The 22014-nt window shown below is 39.4% G+C and overlaps 1 protein-coding gene across 1 annotated transcript; it reads left to right on the top strand.

The window, feature by feature from the left end:
- The first annotated feature begins 248 nt into the window (after positions 1-248).
- On the top strand, positions 249-14512 carry PRSS35 (serine protease 35). The gene is made up of 2 exons (XM_012468830.2): positions 249-343; positions 10497-14512. Exon 2 carries the CDS (start codon positions 10517-10519, stop codon positions 11756-11758), a length of 1242 nt encoding a protein of 413 aa, XP_012324253.1. The 5' UTR covers positions 249-343; positions 10497-10516; the 3' UTR covers positions 11759-14512.
- The last annotated feature ends 7502 nt before the right edge of the window (positions 14513-22014 follow it).

Raw genomic sequence — 22014 nt, 5'->3', positions numbered from 1 at the left:
GGCGAGACGCTGCCAGGTCCGCCCCGTTCCTCCAGGGAAATCCCCTCTCCGCGCTCCCTCTGAGTCTCCTCTGCCCACCTCCTCCCCCTCGACTTCCCCCCATCCCACCGCGCCCACCCCGCGTCATCGCCCCCTTTCCCCTCCCATCTCCCGGCCACGGCGCGGCGCAGCAATCTCCTCCTCAGCAGTCTGGGCTGCGGGCTCCGGGTGCTGTGGCCTGGCGCTGGCGGAGCGGCCTGCGGCTCTGGCTGGCTGCGAGGCTCCCGCTACAGCGTCCCCGCCCGCCTCCTCTCGAGCTCTGATCTCAGCTGACAGTGCCCTCGGGAAGGAACCAGCCTCGCAGGTAAAGGTGAAGCTCCCCCAACAGGGCAAGACCTTAGAACTTGAAAGTTTCCCTGAGAAAGGCAGGATCTACCGGAGGAGAGCTTCTTTGAAGGGCTCTGAAGAAAAGGATCAAACTTGGCACTTTCTTTCTGTCCTCAAAGAAACTAACCACCCTTCCCGTAGACAATTCTGTGTGCCGGCCTCTGCACAGTTTAATATTAGCAGCAACAATGTTTGCATTGGAATATAAATGGAATTCTTTTTGCTTAAGCAGTACCAGAGGAGACCCTCTTTATTTTTATGATTGTTAACAGATGCCATTGAGAAAGGTGTAAAACGCATTCCTGGAAAGTCTCTTTGGCAGGGTTACTATGAAAGCTAGCCTCTCCCCTCTGCCCTTTTACAAACTTGGTTGCAGGGGTCAGCAAAAAGAGCATTGGAAAACGTTTAGAAAATGAGGCAAAATGAAATAGAAAAGTTTTTTGACTTGCTTTGAAATATTCTAGTTGGAAAAAAAAAGCGTGTGGGGTGGTGAGGGTGGATGAAACAATATTGGTAAAATATTGACAATAGTTGAAGCTGGTGAGGTGCACAAGAGGGTTACGCTTTTCTCTCGACTTTTAATACTTTTCTCTGTGCTTTTGTGTAGCCTTGAAATTTTCTATAATAAAAGGTTTTTTTAAAAAAGTTGGAGAGATTTTGTCACTACCAGCTCAGATGTCTTTAAAAAAAAAAAAAGTTGTAGAAACACTCCCGCTTGATTGCTCTGACATTTTTACACTGTCGTTGATTTGAAAAGAAGCTTCGTGCTGTGTCTAGGGGGCTTTCGCCCTTTATTAACCCTTCCAACTTCTGAAATTCGTTCTTATTTTATCCAAAATATATTTGTCTCCACGGATTATAAAAGTCGTATTTTGCTGGCTGGAGAATTATACCTAGAATCTGCTTTATAATTTAGAAGAGAGAAAGTTAAAGTCCCTGCCAAATAAGACATGCAGGCTTGAAAGTAGTGGCCAAGTATCATATGGAATTTTATTTTTATTAAGAAATATTAGAGGAGTTCCTTTAATGGGAGAAGTGGTGGACACGGACACTCTCCCCCACTTTTCTTTCAGATAGCTGAGAAGCCTGTGTGCTTTTAAGAAGCTTTTTCACATTTTAAATGTGAGATTGTTTAGCATATACTCGGCACTTGGTATGTACTCATTATATGTTAAAATAAACAATTTTGCTAGTGTGAGTTAATTTTCACCATTGGGTAAATTATTTTCTTCTGCCCAATGCTCAAATATCCAACAAGCATATTGCCTTTTAACAGTAGGATCAGACTCAGAAATTTGGGAGGATGGAGCTACCTTCCCTTAGCACTGAGTTAACTTTGCAGATGAGAAATCTGAGATGGAGAAGTTAGGAAACAGTAAAGTTAGTAGTATGTATGCTAAGCTTCGTATAGGTAAAACTGATGTGGGTTAGCTAAAAACATGTGATGACAGATGCTTTAAAGCCTGAAAAGTAGCATACCTATTCAGAGCTATTCTTTGCTTTCAAAGCCAACTCTAAAAATACAGATAAGTCTAGAGCCATTTGCTGTGCACTTCATAAGGCAAAATATGAGCGCTCTCTTGGGGTTCCTTTAGTGTCATTCATCCCAAATTAGATTTACCCCTAGCATTGCAGGAATTGCAGAAATTGAGATGTACAGGTCCTGGAAAAATAGCCCCAAAACAAAGAGAGGTTTTGTTTTTTATTGTGATGAGAAACAGAAGTTGTGGGTTACTGTAAAATAATCAACTGTGTAACTTTACCATCTTCCTGTCCCTCGAGTACTGCCAAACTTTTTAAGCAGACATTTTTTTGGTCCCTATTTATGAAACTAAACTTGAAAATAGTGCTATGGTATGATATTTTGAATAGAAATTGGCCCATTGTCAATGAACTTTCTTACCATTTATTCTCGGCCTAGAATCAGTGGAGAGCTTATCCTGTAGTAATGGATTATAAGGTATTTGATAAACATATGTGAAATATTTGGCAGGTTTGAGATTTTCCTTAGCATTGAAATAAGTTGATAAATTGCAGCACGTTTGGGAGACTAGTTCGCAGTGCTGTAGGTCATGCTGGAAGTGTGCTGGCACCACAACTGTTTTTGAAAAACTCTCTGCCAGAAAATTGTCTGGCTGTAGACAGCATTATCAACCCTCAGTTCAGTGGGATGGGCTCTGTGGCCTGTAGGTGGGTTTTCTAAATGTAATAAACTCCATATGTCACAGCCATTTAGTATATTATTAGCCACTTAAAAGTTTTATCTCTGCTGAATCTTACATGCTTTTAAAATAAAATCTATTTCACAGCTGAGTAAATGTAAACAGGTTAAATAGCGGCCTTAGATTTGCCATTACTAGGCTAACTTTGCCATCTAGTGGTAGCAACATGAATAACAGGCAAGTTCCTCCCTGATGACTAGGAATTGAACGTTCCTGAGAAGCATTGATGAGTAATTACTTGTTTTTTTCTCATTTGCGGTTTACTCTAGAACTTTAAAGATGGAAGAAATCTTAAAAATGTTCTAGTCCAACTCAATAGTTAAGGACTATCAGAGCAATTCTTTAAAAAGGCTTTGAAATGATGCATGGCAGAGCATCATTAGCGCCTGGTATGCATTTATCGAATAGACAAATTTATCTACCCTGTTCTAATTCTTGTTTTTCTCTAGCAATATTGCATCCTACCACCATGAAGCTTTATTGTGATCATCTGTTTTTAGTTTTAAAATTGCATTTCTGTATATTTTTTCTTAAAATAACACATTTTCATTTATGTTTTAAGTCCTAGAAGCAAATATTCTTTTTCACTTTTTTTTATCAGACAAGGTTGTCCTGTCTCATTCTAGTTGCTTAGGCTGGAGTGCAGTGGCACAATCACAGCTCACTGCAGCCTCGACTTCCCAGCTAAGGTGATCCTCCCAACTCAGCCTACCAAAGTGCTAGGATTACAGGTGTGAGCTGCCACACCTGGCCCTTTTCTACTTTTTAATCACTCCGTACTTCTCTCTCTCTCTCTCTTTTTTTTTTTGTCGGCGTCTCGCTCTGTTGCCCAGGCTAGAGTGTCGGGGTTTGATCTTGGCTTACTGCAACCTCTGCCTCCCAAACAATTATCTTGCCTTAGCCTCCCTAGTAGCTGGGATTACAGATGTGCGCCACCACTCCTGGCTAATTTTTGTGTTTTTAGTAGAGATGAGTTTTTACCATGTTGGCCAGGCTGGTCTGGAACTCCTTACCTCAAGTGATCCACCCACCTCAGCCTCCCAAATGGCTGGGATTCCAGGTGTGAGCCACAGTGCGCAGCCACTCCCTACTACTTCTTTTTTTTCTAAGCAGTCAGGTAGACCGTTGTAAAAATGCGATTCTCACCTTTATATTTGTTTCCTATTACTACTGTAACAAATTACCAAAAACTTAGTGGCTTAAAACAACACAAATTTATTATCTTATGCATCTGGAGATCAGACATCTAAAGTTTTATCATGATCTTCTGTTTTTAGTTTTAAAATTGCATTTCTGCACCTTTTTTTCTTAAAATAACACATTTTCATTTATATTTCTCCTTCTGGAAGTTCTAGGAAATACTTTTTCCTTACCTTTTTCAGCATCTAGAGGCCACTCACATTCCTCAGTTCATGGTCCTGGATCACTCTGGCGTCGGCTTCCATCTGGCAACTCTTCTCACTCTTAACCTGTCTGCCTCCTTCTTATATGGGCCCCTGTGATTGCATTAAACCCACCTGGATAACCCAGAGTAAACTCTTCATCTTAAAATCCTTAACGTAATCACATTTGTAAAGTCCCTTTTCCTGTGTGTGGCAAATATTCACAGGTCCTGGGGATGAGGATATTTAGCACACAGTGAGGCAGTTAGAGATATATGAAACACCTTGTTAATATCTACCTGAGTGTTGGCTCCTTCTGTTTGATATTCATAACATTTGCTTTAATCTTCGTTGAGTGCTTACTGTGCTCTGGGCATTGTGCTTATCATATTAGTTTCCCAGAAAAATATTCTAAAATATTATCCATATCTAATAAATGTGGGAAATAATGTTTGGAGAGATTAGGTGACCTTCACAAGATCACAGTGTAACAGGTGGCAACTATACTTAAGTTGATTTGGCTTCAAAGCCCACTGCCCCCATAGTCATTGAAACACCCTGGTTCTTACTGTCCACTTTTATTACGTTACAGACACTGCTATTTTCTCATACACTTTCTAACTTAAACGTTGCCTCCATGAAGTACGGCTGTCAGGGAGCGCTTCAGTGGGTCAGGAATTAGATTTCATAAGATACTCCTTCTCCTCAGCATCTGTTCCCCCAAAGTAAAATTGACTATGAAAAGTTTTTACAACTGTCATCCAAAACATAACCGCTTTCTTTGGTGCTTGCTTTACTCCTGTTTACTGTCACTTGTAACTGTCCTCCTCTCCTGCTGCGGCCTTTTGCCTAAGCCACTTCTTGCTGCAGTTATTCAGAAGCATTTGGCCAGGCCCCAGTGTCTCCCTGTTGTGTGTCAACCCTGAGTAGGTGAAGGATGAAAGTAGAGGAAGAGATGAGAGCATGTCTTCACATCTAGATATGCAAGGAAGCAAAGCCAGTGGTGTTGGGAAGGACAGGTGGTTGGGATTGCAGATGGCTAGCTAGAGGACAGCCAGGTTTCAAAAGGTGGTCATGCGATCATTGGTGTGTCCTAACACACACGCTAAAGTAGAGGGTGGTGTTGGTCCTGCAGGGTCACTGATATGACTGAGTAGTTCCTGACCCACAGCAGCCTCCCAGGAATTGTTTGAGGGATCAATGCAAAGTTGTGTCCATGGCAACATACTATTTACATAAATATGGACAAGTACCTCACTAGACATTACAAGGAACCAGGTGAAAAGAAAAGCGTGAGCAATTGTGAATCTGTCACCTGGTGAAGGAAAGCTGTGCAGGTCCTGCATGGTAAGTCAGCATCTTTGCTTTCTCATAGACAAGAAAAAAATTGATTTGAAATATTAATATAGTGGACAGCCATCTAATCTTTCATTACTTTACCTGCTCTATCTAAGCTGGAATATAAACTTATAGGGTAAAAAATGAAATACAAAAGAGAAACTGAGCCTTAAGGTGTAATTATGTCGTTTCATCATAGGATTCTATATACTCTAGATAGACTCACTCAGAAAGGGGAGTTTTTCTTTCATTGTAAATCACTCCCTTAGAGTAATTATGTTGACATAGACTCTTGTTTCTTTTTAGGCCGAGGCTCTGATGCAGTTCCAAAATTCCCAGTGTAGATCCAGGCTATAAATAAGACACAGAAAATGCAATTTAAGTGTTTTGTGGCGCGTAGTGTTTCATCACACTTAAGTTTAATAGCAACAAGAAAAAATATATTACAGAGCCATGGATATTCATAGAAATGAGTAATTAGGAAAGCATTCATTTGGGAAGTCTCTAAAGTGAAGCTGTCCTTGTACAAAAAAAAAAAAACAAACAAAACAAAGAAGGCAATTTTAGAGTGAGTTGGAAACTATCCTTAAATAAAAATATTTGACTGTAAAATGGACATTTTAGACAGCTACAAGGTCTCTAATTTTGGTTTATATAATAACCTGTTGTGAAGTGATATAAATTCACCAATTAAGGTAGAATAATAATTATAAAATAACATGTATTAACTGCTTACTATCCTCTGGGCTCAGTAGTAATTCTTTGCATATATCATCTCATTTAATCTCCACAACAATGTTATGAAGTAGAAATTACTATAATATTATCCCCACTTTGCAGATGAGGAAAGTGAAACATCGCGGGTTAATGAACTTCCCACATGCACATGCCTGATAAGTGGTGAAGATGGGAGTTGAACCCAAGTCTTCTCACTCCTTGGACTGCACTCATAACCACCATGCTGGTTTAGGTACACAAATACTCTCAACACTGTCAGCAATCACATTTCTAAGAAACTATAAACAGATAACAAAAGGCTAATAGTAAGTGATCTCGTAGTTCAGTGTGGTCACTTCTGTTAATAGACTGGGTACAGATGTGTAATTACATCTCTTCCATCAGTAAGAGTTGGTTTACGTACACAGACATTCTTACTTCTTCCTTAATTCCCTTCTACTCTATCTGCCTTCAGGATCCATGCTGACTCACAGCGGTGGAGAGCAATGACTGCAACTTCACTTTCATTAGCCAAATTTGGAATTTGAAGTCCCAAACCCAAGCCATCTGGAAATTGACAGTGAAGGTCACAATTATTTTGGAAGACAGGAATAATGAGGGGGATGGAGAAGACAAGGGACGTTAGACTTTAAAAATATTGTAGCTGCCCCATCAATTGGGACCGTGTCTTTTTAGATCAATGAGTTAGTGCTTTTTGGATAACGGGCGTATCCAGATGTGTCCACTGAACAAACTGTGGTTAGCTGTATCAGTAAGAGCTATCATTTATGCCACATTGACATTTTACCACAAGACAAACTTAGATTTTCCAAAAGAAAGTGTCCTTAAACATTTGCCCAATTTTAAATTACAGGCCAAATTAGGCTAAATTCATGTCCTCTGATTACTGTGATTCTGAGGTCATATTACAAAGCTCTGCCCTTCCCATGCCCACGTGTACAAGTGGGCATGGCTTTTATTCCTGTGGTGTACTGCACAGAGCTCCCTCAAAGGGCACCAGGCAGGGCTGGTGAACCAATACCATTGTATGATCTGTAGTATGAGATATTATAGGCATTACATATAAACCTTATGAATTTCATTTTTTGAGACATATGATGCATTATGGAGTGCAGTGGCGTGAGCTAGGATCACACCACTGCACTCTAGCTTGAGTGACAGCCAGACCACATCTCAAAAAATCAAATAAATAAAAATAAAAATAAATAAAGATATGTTTGTTCTTTATCCATTGACTGAGTGATTTGATGTTGTCAGTTGCTAACATACTAAAAGAGTAAAGTCAGAATAAATTAATTGTGTACACAAAGATGAAGCAGATGGCATTTAAAACCCAGGTAAGCTATCATCCTTGGAAAGACCACCTTCTGGGGTACGGCTCATGCTGCTACACCAGAACCTTGGCTACTGTAGTGGTTCTTAAACTTTACTGAGTGTCAGAATCATCTGGAGGGCTGGTTAGACCTAGCTGGGACCACTCTCCACCACCCTTTCACGAGAGTTTCTAACAGTAGTTCTGGGACAGGCCCTGAGAATTATTATTTTTAACAAGTTCCCAGGTAATGCTGAAGCTACTAGTTTAGGGATTGTCCTTTGAGAACCCCCACTCTGGTGTTTCCTTTTGGTGAGCAACCAAGGTTTGGGCTCTCAACCACCATTTGTAACAGCTGTGAGAATGTGAACATGAACACACAGCAGGAAAACCATGACTATATCATTGGTATTATCATTAGGTAAATCAAATCATTGCTTTGTACCAATCATGGTTTCAAAGGGACTAATGGCATTGGAAATTTCCAAAGTACTGGCCAAGGCCTTTGACAAGAATAATAGCTTTATAAACCAGTGTCATCTATATAGCCAGAAATAAAATTATACTTAGATACAATTTAACTTTGATGAGGCTTTCTTAAAAGTCTGGCTACAGAATTATGGCTCAGGATAAACCTAACCGGGGAAAACAATATCACAGTACCACTATTAAGATGTCCTTTATTTTGCCCAGGAATGCCTTTCACATGTTTATTCCTCCTCAGATCACTAGTTTCAAGCGTTAAGATATATAGCATGGATATTCGGCTTACTTGACATGGATATTTGGCTGACTTTCAAGCTTTGATGTAAACATACATTAAGTACACAGTAGATGGTTGTTGTCATAAAGAGCTAAGTGAAAAGCAACTTAAAAGTTTCCCACACCAAAACAACTCTGTCGTTTGAAATTTTGCTGAGAATCAAGTAGATTTAAAAATATGCATAATGATATATATCATTTTAATCTATTTTGGTTTGTTGATAAGCTAAGTGGCAGAAAATAACTCTTCAATTTTCACTTTTTTTTTTCAGCCAAGGAAATAAATTTTCATCCTGGGAACTACAATTTCAAGAGCTCAGTAGAGTTATTGAGTTGTGAGCCTTTTTCAGTTTGATCTGATTAAATAAACTTGATGAAATACTGATTGTGAAAAATTGCATAGAAGACAAAATAAAATACTAAGTGGCTCTACAAAATTCTTGCTGTTGTAATTACTGCTTTGCAGTGCTGATGATTAGAAAATATTGTGAATGAGTACAGATTTCCCTCTCCTCTCCCCTCCCCTCCCCTCCTCTCCCTTCCTTTTCTCTTCTTTTTGAGACAGGGTCTCACTTAGTTGCCCAGGCTGCTGATCATGACTTGCTGCAGCCTTGACTTCCTGGGTTCAAGGGATCCTCCCACCTCAGCCTCTCGAGTAGCTTCCCAGGCTGGTCTTGAACTCCTGGATTCAAGCGATCTTCCCATCTTAGCCTCCCAAAGTGCTGGGATTACAGGTGTGAGCTACCACACCGGCCTGCTTAATATTTCCAAATGTATAATGTTTCAAATTAATTATGTTATGTTTCATTAATATATCATGTTTAAACAATAAATAGGTTAATGTAGCATACATTTTTGTTTGATCAAAAGAATGTTTTAGTTTGTTAATAAAATTGTTGTACTTATATATGGCAAAATAAATTCTGTTGTATTAAGGGATACCAGTATTGAACTCTGCACCAGGGTTGACTTTTGCCTTTTGTGCCAGTGCACACATCCTGTGGATGTGCTCTGTGGTACAATGTCTGTGGGTCATTGCTAACATTCTGAATGTGCTTTCTTTTCCATGCAAAAAAAAAAAAAGAAAGAAAACCTTATCAGAAAGCATTGAGGATGAAGCTGTTGTAAGAATAAGCAAATGTTGAATTGCCTCTGATTTATACAAAGTACAAACCATTAAGTCTTGATATTTTAACTATTAGTTAAAAATGACTTGGAGCATAGTGTCACAAATAATAGCGACACAGAGATTCAAAATTGCTGCTCCAGTGTGCTCCTGCTACCCCCACCTCCAAGCAAAGATCAGTTCCACTAAATAGATACAGGTACCTGCCAGTGAGCCTCAAGAAGAGAAAAAGAGGGCAAGAAGATGTGAACAGTAGACGAGGTATCATATAATTTATTAAGTATGGCACCTTTAACAATATTTAAATAGCACAAGAACATTGGTCTTAGATGGTGAGACCTATGGTGAAAAGGGATGATATCTAACCATTATCATGTCCCCCCCAATGGCAAATCTAGAACATAGCCTGTATTTCATAAATTCTTACAAATAATTTTAATATGCAGTAAAGTCTCACCATAAGACATTTTGTATGTTGCTTTGCTTAGATGGTGGTTTCAAGCATAACTTTGTTTTTTAAAAATGCATGGTACATTTTTCTTTAGCATAACATGGTCTGTTATGTATATTTTCTTTTTATGACCAGGAGTTTTATAAAAATTGAAGCTGATCAACAGCAGATTAACCAATTTATTTATTGCTGATACTCCTACTGCATTAAAACATGATCCAGCCATTTGCATTGCACCTTCACATCAGCTTGGGCTGCAAATCCTGGTTCATGGACATTCACTGGATCCAATGAGCAGCTTTTTGAGCTCTGTGCTAGGCAATTACAGTCTAGAGATGAAGTTATGATCCCTACTTTTCAGTAGCTACATGTGGGAAAAGACTGCAGGACATTTGCTGCTATCTTTATTTCTAAATCATCCAGATATAAAGTTGTAGGATACCCAAGGAGAAGAGTGTGGCTTAGGTGACGGAGGATCCCAACCTGCTGCCCTATTCTACTCTCTCAGGCCCTGTGCTGCTACGGGAGATGACAGGTGGAGATGACAGGTCGGGCTGGAAGCGAGGTGCATCAGGGCTGGTGGAGGGAAGGTTGGGTGAAAAACAACTTACTGATTTTGGAAGTCTGTGTGAACCCACATACCAGTGTTTATCTAATCTCAGTAAAATCTAGGTAAGGTGAAAATAAGGACACATCTTTGTGGTGAAGGTACATTTAGGATCCAAGCCTAAATGAAATAGATGATTAGGATTCAAAAAGAAGACATTGTAAACCTTCTCTCTCTTTTTCTATTTTTAAGGACAAAATTAGAAGAGCAAAATGGAAAATATGCTACTTTGGTTGATATTTTTCACCCCTGGGTGGACCCTCATTGCTGGATCTGAAATGGAACAGGATTTCATGTGGCACTTGAGAAGGGTACCCCGGATTGTCAGTGAGAGGACTTTCCACCTCACCAGCCCCGCATTTCAGGCAGATGCTAAGATGATGGTAAACACAGTGTGTGGCATTGAATGCCAGAAAGAACTCCCAACTCCCAGCCTTTCTGAATTGGAGAATTACCTTTCCTATGAGACTGTCTTTGAGAATGGCACCCGAACCTTAACCAGGGTGAAAGTTCAAGATTTGGTCCTTGAGCCGACTCAAAATATCACCACGAAGGGGGCATCTGTTAGGAGAAAGAGACAGGTGTATGGCACCGACAGCAGGTTCAGCATCTTGGACAAAAGGTTCTTAACCAACTTCCCTTTCAGCACAGCCGTGAAGCTGTCCACTGGCTGTAGCGGCATTCTCATTTCCCCTCAGCACGTTCTGACTGCCGCCCACTGTGTTCATGATGGAAGGGACTATGTCAAAGGGAGTAAAAAGCTCAGGGTAGGGTTGTTGAAGATGAGGAATAAAGGTGGAGGCAAGAAACGTCGAGGTTCTAAGAGGAGCAGGAGAGAAGCCAGTGGTGGTGACCGAAGAGAGGGTACCAGAGAGCATCTGCAGGAGAGAGCCAAGGGTGGGAGACGAAGAAAACAGTCTGGCCGGGGTCAGAGGGTTTCCGAAGGGAGACCTTCCTTCCAGTGGACCCGGGTCAAGAATACCCACATTCCAAAAGGCTGGGCGCGAGGCGGCTCGGGAGACGCTGCCTTGGACTATGACTATGCTCTTCTGGAGCTGAAGCGAGCTCACAAAAAGAAATACATGGAACTCGGAATCAGCCCAACCATCAAGAAAATGCCTGGTGGAATGATCCACTTCTCAGGATTTGATAACGACAGGGCCGATCAGTTGGTCTATCGGTTTTGCAGTGTGTCCGACGAATCCAGTGATCTCCTTTACCAATACTGCGATGCTGAGTCGGGCTCCACCGGTTCTGGGGTTTATCTGCGTCTGAAAGATCCAGACAAAAAGAATTGGAAGCGCAAAATCATTGCCGTCTACTCAGGCCACCAGTGGGTGGATGTCCACGGGGTTCAGAAGGACTACAACGTTGCTGTTCGCATCACTCCCCTCAAATATGCCCAGATTTGCCTCTGGATTCACGGAAACGACGCCAATTGTGCTTATGGCTAACAGAGACCTGAAACAGGGCGGTGTATCGTCTGAATTACAGAGAAAACCGGCTCTGATTATTGTAGTGAGAGCACTTCATAGGTAATGCCTGGACTTGAACCCTATCAATAGCATTTCAACATTTTTCAAAATCAGGAGATTTTCATCCATTTAAAAAAATGTATAGATACAGATGGCTGGACGCAGTGGCTCAAGCCTGTAATCCCTGCACTTTGGGAGCCCGAAGTGGGCGGATCATGAGGTCAGGAGTTCAAGACCATCCTGGCCAACATAGTGAAACCCCGTCTCTACTAAATACAAAAATTAGCCGGCGTGGTGGCGGGTGCCTGTAGTCCCAGCTACTTGGGAGGCTGAGGCAGGAGAATCGCTTGAACCCGGGAGTCAGAGGTTGCAGTGAGCCGAGGACGCACCACTGCACTCCAGCCTGGGTGAAACTGCCAGACTCTATTTCAAAAAAAAAAAAAAAAAAAAAAAGTGTAGGTACAGATATTGAAACTAGATGTTCATTTCAATGCCAAGTATATACTCTTCTTTACATGGTGATGAGTTGCATTTCTAGGAAAATTTTGTTGCCTTCTTAAAAATTGGATACACTTTAAAACTTCAAACTGGTACTATAAATAACATGCGATTTCCTAATGGACTTATTCTCAGGGTCCTACTCTAAGAAGAATCTAATAGGATGCTGGTTGTGTATTAAATGTGAAATTGCATAAAGGTGATACACAGTTAGTATCAGGATAGAAACAAAAAGTTACAACACAATTTGTACTACTCTGAGATGGATCCATTCAGCTCATGCCCTCAGTGTTTATATTGTGTTATCTGTTGGGGCTGAGACATTTAGTTTTTTTTTTTTTTTTTTTTCTCTGAAGAATTACAAATCAAAAGAAAAAGGAAGCATTATAAACAAAACTATTAACTGTTTTACTGCTTTAAAAAATAACAATTACAATATGTATTATTTAAAAGTGGAATAAATAGTTTGTTCTATGAAATAAACCTGGTTTAGAAATAGGGAAGCTGAGCCGGGCGCGGTGGCTCACGCCTGTAATCCCAGCACTTTGGGAGGCCGAGACGGGTGGATCACGAGGTCAAGAGATCGAGACCATCCTGGTCAACATGGTGAAACCCCGTCTCTACTAAAAATACAAAAAATTAGCTGGGCATGGTGGCGCGTGCCTGTAATCCCAGCTACTCAGGAGGCTGAGGCAGGAGAATTGCCTGAACCCAGGAGGCAGAGGTTGCAGTGAGCCGAGATCGCGCCATTGCACTCCAGCCTGGGTAACAAGAGCGAAACTCCATCTCAAAAAAAGAAAAAAAAAAAAAAAAGAAATAGGGAAGCTGAGACATCTTAAGATCTCGTTTTTATTTAAATAATACTCAAAATATAGACTTTTCATGTATGCATAGGGAAGACATTTCACAAATTATGAATGATCATGTGTTGAAAGCCACATCATTTTATGCTATACCGTCTATGTATAAAGTGCTACATTTTTAGGACAAATAATTCTGTAATCTTTTCAAAGAAAGAAACTCTTTTTCTTCTTGACAAAATCCAGCTTTTGTATGAGGACTATAGGGTAAATTCTCTGATTAGTAATTTTAGATATGTCCTTTCCTAAAAATGAATAAAATTTATGACTATGACTTTTACAAGAAGATTCTGCAACACTCCTTCTGGCCATGATGTAGTGTAAGCAGAGTCCAGTGACTGCCCTGGGGCAAAACACAGAGTGGGCACTCAATCGTATCTCTTGAACAAACAAATATTTGCTAAAAGGCTGTAAAAGGGAAATAGTTCAGGGCATTATGTTTAAAGAGTTTTAGTGACCTATATCAAGTACATCCTAAAATTCAACAATTGCAGGCCTTATTTCTGGTCTGGTCTATTCTTTCTGACAGTTTCTAAGGCCACATTTTCGTCTCTCATGACACACTCAAGTCATTGATTCTGCCAGGGTTTAAATTTATCTATTTTTTAATAATGGGGAGTTATACTCTTGGCTAGTATGCGAAAAAATAATTGATTATAATTAATGATTTTGTAAACTGTGTTCAAAACAGCAGAAATTCAGTAAAAGTGCAGATTCTTTTATAATGTGAATCTCTTAAAAATAATTCCACAAAAATTAAAAATTAAATTAGCTATAACTCTTACTGTATCTGTATATATGCTTTTTAATTTTTTTATTTAATTGAAGTAGAGATGGAGTCTTGCTACATTGACCAGCCTAGTCTCAAACTCCTGGCTTCAAATGATCCTTCTGTTTTGGCATTAAAGTGTTGGGATTACAAATTTGAGCCACTATGCCCAGCCATATATGTTTCATATGCAGGATTTCAGCAAGTATTAACTACCATTTTATTTTTTTTAATCATTTGATTTAATTCTAAGCACATTTCACTGAGGAGGATTTTATTATTGTTTCTAGTGGAATAGGGCTATTGACTCAAAAGTGTTGATCAATTTTTAGGGGGGGAAACATCAATGTGATTGTGGAAACAAAAATGTTCCAAGGTCATTGTTGCATATTACACACTTGTAAACACACATACACACACACACACACACAATCTTTGTCTTTGATTCTTTGAATATAACTCCTAGGATTTGAGTAAGTTTAGAATACCTTTGGGTGCTTAATAAAATAGTTTGGTACTTAAAGAATTCTGAGTATATATTCATTTTACATATAATTCTTAAAATCATTGTTCAATATACTTTTCAAAAATATAAAATTCAGCTTATTTAATTTGTAGAGCTCTTTTCTTGTTTTCTTTTTTATAAATAGTCTTGCTCTGTTGCCCAGGTGGCACAATTACAGCTCACTGCAGTCTTGAACTTCTGAGCTCAAGAGATTCTCCCACCTCAACCTTGCAAGTAGCTGGGATAACACACATGCACCGGTACACCTGGCGAGAGGTGTTTTTTTTTTTTTTTTTTTTGCCATGCACTTTTCTTTTCCAAGTGAATCATGAATCTTATATGACTTATTTAGGAACTTATTTAGGAACACCAAAATGTATTGCATTAACCAGAAAGTTTTGCTTCATGTACTTTTTCTCTTACGTTTATCAGATTTGAAATTGAGAATTAGACTGAACTCACTTAACTAAACAAACATACTTACATGCATACATGATATCTGCTGTGTGCAAAGGACTGAACTGACTTATTGTCTTGGGAAGCTTACCAGTGGTGGAATTCAAATAACCATTTTCAAAACAACTGAAATTTAAAATTGTGGCATTTCCTCTTTATCTAAATAACATATTTTATTTATGTTTTTTCTTGTTCAAACAAATGTGTGTGAGCAGAGGCAACTTAACATTTTTTTCCTTTTTGGTATGCTTCTTAGTTAATCCAATGTTTATTTTGAAAAATATTTAAATAATGTTTGAGTGTCTTAGTCCATTTAGGCTGCTATAGCAAAATACTTTAGAGTGGGAACTCTTAAACGACAGAAATTTATTGTTCACAGTTCTGGAGCCTGGAAAGTCCAAGATCAAGGCATCAGTAGATTTAGTGTCTGATGAAGGTCCATGCCTCATAGATGCACCTTCTTGTTGTATCCTCATGTGGTGGAAGGGGCACGCAAGCTTACTCAAGCCCCTTCTATGAGAGAATTAATCCCAGTTATGAGGCAGGAGCCCTCATGACCTAATTACCTCCTACATACCCTGCCTCTTAATACCATCACCTTTGGGGTTAGGTTTCTGCATATAAACTTTAGGGGGATGTAAACAATCAGACCATAGCAATAACCAAGATCAGAGTTCTGGACACATTTTTACCCTTCTTACTTGTAGATTGAATAATTCTTTTAAATTCTTATTTCATAGAAAGAATCTCAGGATAAGAAGAGACTATAAGAAGAGTTTATAAAAGGTCATTGGGCCGGGTGCAGTGGCTCACGCCTGTAATCCCAGCACTTTGGGAGACAGAGATGGGTGGATCAACTGAGGTCAGGAGTTCGAGACCAGCCTGATCAACATGGCAAAACCCTGTCTCTACTAAAAATGTAGCCGAGTGGGTGATGTGCACTTGTAATTCCAGCTACTTGGGAGGCTGAGGCAGGAGACTTACTTGAACCCAGGAGGCAGAGGTTGCAGTGAGCTGAGATCATGCCACTCTCCAGTCTGGGTAACAAAGAGCAAAACTCCATCTCAAAAAAAAAAAAAAAAAAGAAAAGAAAAGAAAAGAAAAAAAAGATTATCTAGTTTAACCCTATACTTTAAGTTTGAATCCCTTTCTGTAGCATTCTCTGCAAGTAGTTGTCCAATGATAAGAAAATTTTTCACCCCTTATTGTTTAGTTATTAAAATTAATTCAGAAACATAACTTATATAAGTTATTCAGTTTGCTACATACTGTAAGAATTACAGTGTATGTCTTGTATTTTGCTCCAATGTTGACCATTTTAATTACTCATAAGTCTTTGTCCTTATGTTAGTAAATCAAATATTTACTCTCATCAAACATAAACTGTGATTATTAATTAAGAATATTGGGATAAGGCAATTGAAGCAAGCACTGGACATTACAGGAATGTGGCTCTATAGCTGTAAATAACCTAGAATTAGCATCATTATTCTTTAATGTGGTTTCCCAATAACAAATGATTTTGGCTACTGATTTTTAAAAGTACCTGTCAGGCTGTTGAACGATGAGAACACACGGACACAGGGAGGGGAGCACTACCCACTGGGGTCTGTTGGGGGGAAATAAGGGAGGGACAGTGGGGGGTGGGGAGGTGGGGAGAGATAGCATGGAGAGAAATGCCAGATATAGGTGAAGGGGAGGAAGGCAGCAAATCACACTGCCACGTGTGTACCTGTGCAACACTTTTGCCTGTTCTCCACATGTACCCCAAAATCTAAAATACAAAAAAAAAAAGTTAAAAAAAAAAAACAAAATGAAACAAACAAAAAAACTAAAAAAATATATATATATATTTTTTTAAAAAAAGATGCTCTAACAGAACTACTTTTACTAAAAATGATCAGCAAAAACATCTTAATTAACAGAAGAGTCTTTTTAATAAATGGATTTTTGCAACAAGGTCATTGCTCTTTTTTCAATAGTCAAATCATTAGGTTCAGAGATATTTAGGAGATTTGGTCTAATCGGTGGTGAACTCATGTCCTCCTCAGACAGCATTGATCTATAGGCAGATTCACAAGTTTTGATTTTTATTTATTCAATACAGAATCTTGCTCTGTTGCTCAGGCTAGAGTACAGTGGAGTGATCGTGACTCCCTGCAGCCTTCCTCCTAGACTCAAAAGATCCTCCTGCCTCAGCCTCCTAAGTAGGTGGGACTACAGGCATGTAAGATCATGTCTGGCTAATTTTTAAAGTTTTTTTGTAGAGATATGATCTTGCTTTGTTGCCTAGGCTGGTCTCTAACTCTTAGGCTCAAGGAATCCTTCTGCTTTGGCCTCCCAAAGTGCTAGGATGACAGGTGAGTGCCACTGTGGCTGGGCCACACTTTTTTATTAATTCACTATTCAACTAAGGGGGACAGCCACCCTCAGATGGTTTTCTTTTCTACTTATAAAATCTAGAGAGGGAAATTCCCTGCTTCTTCCTTTCTGTGTTTGAAAGCTGATGATTTGGTCCAATTAGCTAAACTGTTGAGAACATGGTGGGCAAAATGACTTATGATCCCAATATGGGCTGGTTTGCTTACCCACAGGTAAGGTGGTATTTTAGTGAGTTGCCATAACAAAACACCACAGACGGGGGAGCTTAAACAACAGACATTTAATTCGTACAATGCTGGAGGCTGGGGAGTCCAAAATCAAGGTAGGTTTCATTCTGAGACCTCTTCTCTTGTCTTGAAGGTGGCTGCCATCTCATTGTGTGCTCCTGTGGCCTCTTTTTGGTGCACAAGCATGAAGAGTGTGAGAATGAGAGAGAGAGAGAGAGGGAGGGAGAGAGAGGGCAGATTCTCTCTTCCTCACTCTTTTTTTTTTTAATCTTCAAAGAACACTAATCCCATCATGAGGGCCCCATCCTTATTGCCTCATTTAACCTCAATTACCTCCCAAAGGCCCCATTTCCAAATACCATCACAACTGAGGGTTAGAAATTCAACGTGTGACATTTTTAGGGGTGGGTGTGGGACACAAACATACAGTCCATAACAGGTGTCTCAACCTACAAGTTGCACTAAACTTCTAAACCTAGAAGTTGCACCTTGGACCAGACCCAGGGAATTCACAAGCATGCGTCACTAGAGAAACTAAAGAAAGGGGTATGAATGGCAGCTCAGGCAGCCAATATTTTTCTCCTAACTTTCATCATCATCATTTCAAGTACTAGTACCCGGTACAGAGGCAGTGATTGATAGATGCTTAAACATATTACTAAGTATTCATTGAGGCTTACTCTTTCAGGGCATCACTTACTCTATGCTATATGCTGAAACTCCAAAATGCTATAGGTATTGTCTTAATTGTGTATCATATTAAAGATATAGACAAGTATTTAAATAATGGGAATATTTTCTTGTAATGAGAATTTTAGTATTGAAATACACTATAGTGTGCCACTTAAGGAATTAGATATTTGACATGTACTCTGCTGACTCATGTATGTTTCTGATAAAAACTGCCTTCAAACAGATAAGTGCCAAGCTTCTGTAGCTACACCTTATCCTCTCCTCTGTCATGTAAATACTCAATCAGACAATCTCTGCCTCAAAAACTGCCACCAAAGTCTTTTTGCCTTAGTAATATTCAAAAGTTTCCAATAACACCTAAATGGATATTCACTTTTCTAAAGCACTGAGGACAAGTTGACCACTTACTAAGAATATCTGCTTTGATCCACATTGTAATCGATCAATCTAAGATTCATTATTGCCTCCCTGTGTGGTTTTACCAAACTGGACTTACACAGTTCACCAAACTGAGACTGTATAATCACATTTCAGTTTACGTTTGTAAATGTTTACTAATATTCAACTAACAATAACTTGTGTTTATGTTATTGAAATCCTCCGTGCATGCTCCTATAATATTTAAGTGAGTGTATACTTTCACACACAGCATAGATAAGAGGAATACTTTGAAAACTGTTTACATAACTGAACACAGATGAGTTTGGAAAGTTCCTCCGGGCTTTTGCTCAGCCTAATTAACACTCATTTTCCTTACTCTTCTATATATTTTACATTCAATTTCCTCAGTAATTTGTAATATGCCACACGATTAACATCTTACTTATCTAGAACTTCCTTTTCTGATGATTTCAAGTATCTAAAATGTAACAAAATTACCTATACAACGTATCTTCGGAATAACTGACATAGATGCCACAAAATTACTTTTACTCTAGAAATATTCTTAACAAGTTTGGTTATCTGATTTCTGGAACTATAATGAGAAGGCTGCTACTGAGGCAAGTCCAACTGTCCCAAGAAGATACAGCTGACAGAGAAGGAGGATATAGACAAACTATTAAACTATATTTTAAAAAACCCAGGTATAAAAGAACTACAAAATTTTAGTAGTTTGGAGCTATTGAATTTGGGCAAGTACCTCCGTGAGCTATATAGTCTGTGAAAGTATAGCAATATATGTTAGGTTTATAATGATGACTGAACAATCAATGTACAATCATGTTCAGTATGAGTTTTGGAAGGCATTACATTGTAGAAGAATTTTCATGAAAAAGGCTTGACACATTTTATTAAAGTCTTGTTTAAAATAAGAGAAACATCAGTGGTAAACGAAATTGTTTACCACAGATGTTTCTCTTATTTTAAACAAGACTTCTGTTTCTACGCTCAAATAAAATTCTAGCCTCAAAAATTGAAAGAAAAAAAAAAAAAAAAACCTTCCCCCAATGTTTTGCTCATTCTTCAGGTAAAAATATCTGAGTATTTTGAAGGCTAATGTGTGTTATTGAAAGTTTGACAGTTGTCGAACAGCTGCACCCAATTTATGCACACATACAGCACTGGGAGACAGCCACAGCAACTCCGGTGTAATGGAAACAGTTCAGGATGCAAAATAAAGTGCCTTAGTTGTCTAATCATAGGGGACTGCCCCATAGAGAGCAAAATTTGACCAAATATAATGGGCTGATGGTTGTAATTAGTATTATAAGATCGCAAAAGTTACTTAAGATAGTAAATAGTTGCATATAATAAATCAGTTGCATTGTTTTACCTTATATTTGTGAAAGACAAACTGGAATTTCCTAAGAGCAGAGATCAGCAATCACGTATCGCTGAAGAACTAAGGTGTGTGTGCGCTGGTGCAAATTTCATTCTCTGAAACTAGACCTCCTCCCCTCCCCACCATGATGTTACTCCTAAACTTCGGCTTCCGGGGGTTTGTAGTATAGCTACCAACACAACGTTTTTCTAAGACCTGTCCATTATAGAGCCTACCTCTTCTCAGCTAGATAAGCAATCTAGGGATCTCCTGAGTAATCTAATACCCAGAGTACTAGAGGCTTCTGGAAGGTAAGGAAGAGAGACTGCTTTCTGTTCCAGGTGTGTTACTTTCACCAGCCCTTCCTCTCTTATTAGTTGATAGGAGTCAAGACTGTAATTTTTGCTTTACTTAGAATTTAAACTACTGCTACTAACCTAGACTCCAGATCACAAAACAATATGAATCTCAGGATATAGAAGAAAAGAATACCCTAGAGAGTGATCTAGGAGGACATAGGACTTTTTTTCTCCTTAAGCCTACTTTAAATGGATGAGTTGTAAGAAAAATTTGCAGCTGACAATCTTAGAAGACAGAACTTTTAAAAGTTTTTTCCTCTGAAATACCTGAAAAGATGCAGTTTTACTTTTTTCTTTTAAAAATCAGGACGTACTTGATGCCAACATTCTGCTACCAAACAAAAGTACCACGTTATCAAGCAATTACCTAAAAATAAAAGCGTGTTATTTTTGAGACAGAACTGAGTTTAGTGTTCTGCCACTGAACTTGAACCGTTTCCTTTAAGAGGCATTCTTTGTGGCATGGGGAAATAAGTGACACTATTATACCCAGCAAATGTGTAGTTGTGTCACTTTATGTAGACTGGTACGTGACTGATGTGGCTCCATGAACAGATGTCCTGAAGCCACATCATGGCCATGTGTGGGCAGTCATTGGCCCACATATAGTAGCATCTTTCTCCTGCACATACCCCCAAATTAAAGTTTGCTTTTTGGTGGAAACAAGTATACCATAATGCCACTGCGTTTAGGATACAGTATTTAAAAATTGTGCTGTAGGAGGCTGGCGCCTCCTAGTGGCCATGAATGGCAAGAAACAAGGCTTCCAAGCTAGACTTCGAGCAGCTTATGGAAGGACTTCAATGGTATGCTAGAATGCTTGGTCTTTAACTTTTAGATTACTAGGAATTGATGCAGGTTTTAAGTCAGGTAAATGTGATCAAACGGGAATTTTGAGAAGGAAACCTGGAAGCACCATTTAGGCTGCACTGGGGTGGTCTGAATGGGGATTAGACTAGAAGCAAAGAGTCCAATGCAGAGGCTGCTGGAGAAGCTGTGGTAAGGAAAAGGCAGGGAGAAAGCAGGAGAGGATACCTCGTGAGATATTCACAGAGCTGAATGTTTACTATACTTCGTGGCCTTTGAATACAGGAGAGAAGAGTTGAGAGTGTTCTGTCCCCTGAACTTCTCGTTTGGGAGACTGGGTAGATGGTGAGACCACTAACCGAGATAGAAAGATCAGGCTTGGGGAAAAGATAATGAGTTCCTTCTTAGACATATATGTTAAAAGATGTAGGATATTTATCAATAACATTGACAATACCCTTAACAATAAAAGTAATGACAAGAAAGTTAAATAGAGATCCAAGATGGCTGATCACTAGCAGCTAAGGCTCGTAGTTCCCAGTGAAAGAGCAGAGAACGAGAGGACGCCACACTTTCAGACGAATATTTGTTGCTCACGGACCAGGAGATTCCCAGCGGAGGAGCCCCATGGGTCGCCAGGGTGACTCTTGTGGCCGGCGCGGCGGTTTTGCTGGCGGCTTAGTGCGCCAGTTCTTGGTGCAGAGTCTGGAGATTCCCGGGCAGGAAAGCACCATCAATCTTAACACCGCTGTTTTGGCCAGCGTAGTGGATTGCTCAGATTTCGGTGCTGGGAATCAACAAGTTGGACGTCTGCTCAGAGACCTAGTTAGAAAGTTGGTAATTACAAAGACGACAGATGGATAAATATATAATGAAGGGAAGAAACCAGCGTAAAAAGGCAGAGAATACTCAAAATC

This window comes from Aotus nancymaae, unplaced genomic scaffold, assembly GCF_030222135.1.
Source record: "Aotus nancymaae isolate 86718 unplaced genomic scaffold, 86718_ANA_hifiasm-v0.15.2.pri h1tg000040l, whole genome shotgun sequence".
Lineage (NCBI taxonomy): Eukaryota > Metazoa > Chordata > Mammalia > Primates > Aotidae > Aotus > Aotus nancymaae.
The sequence above is the reverse complement of the archived record's forward strand: the minus strand, read 5'-3'. Positions and strand labels throughout refer to the sequence as shown.

What these genes read in the sequence shown, in the direction of transcription:
- PRSS35 (XM_012468830.2), top strand. Translation starts at nt 10,517, where the DNA reads ATGGAAAATATGCTACTTTGGTTGATATTTTTCACCCCTGGGTGGACC.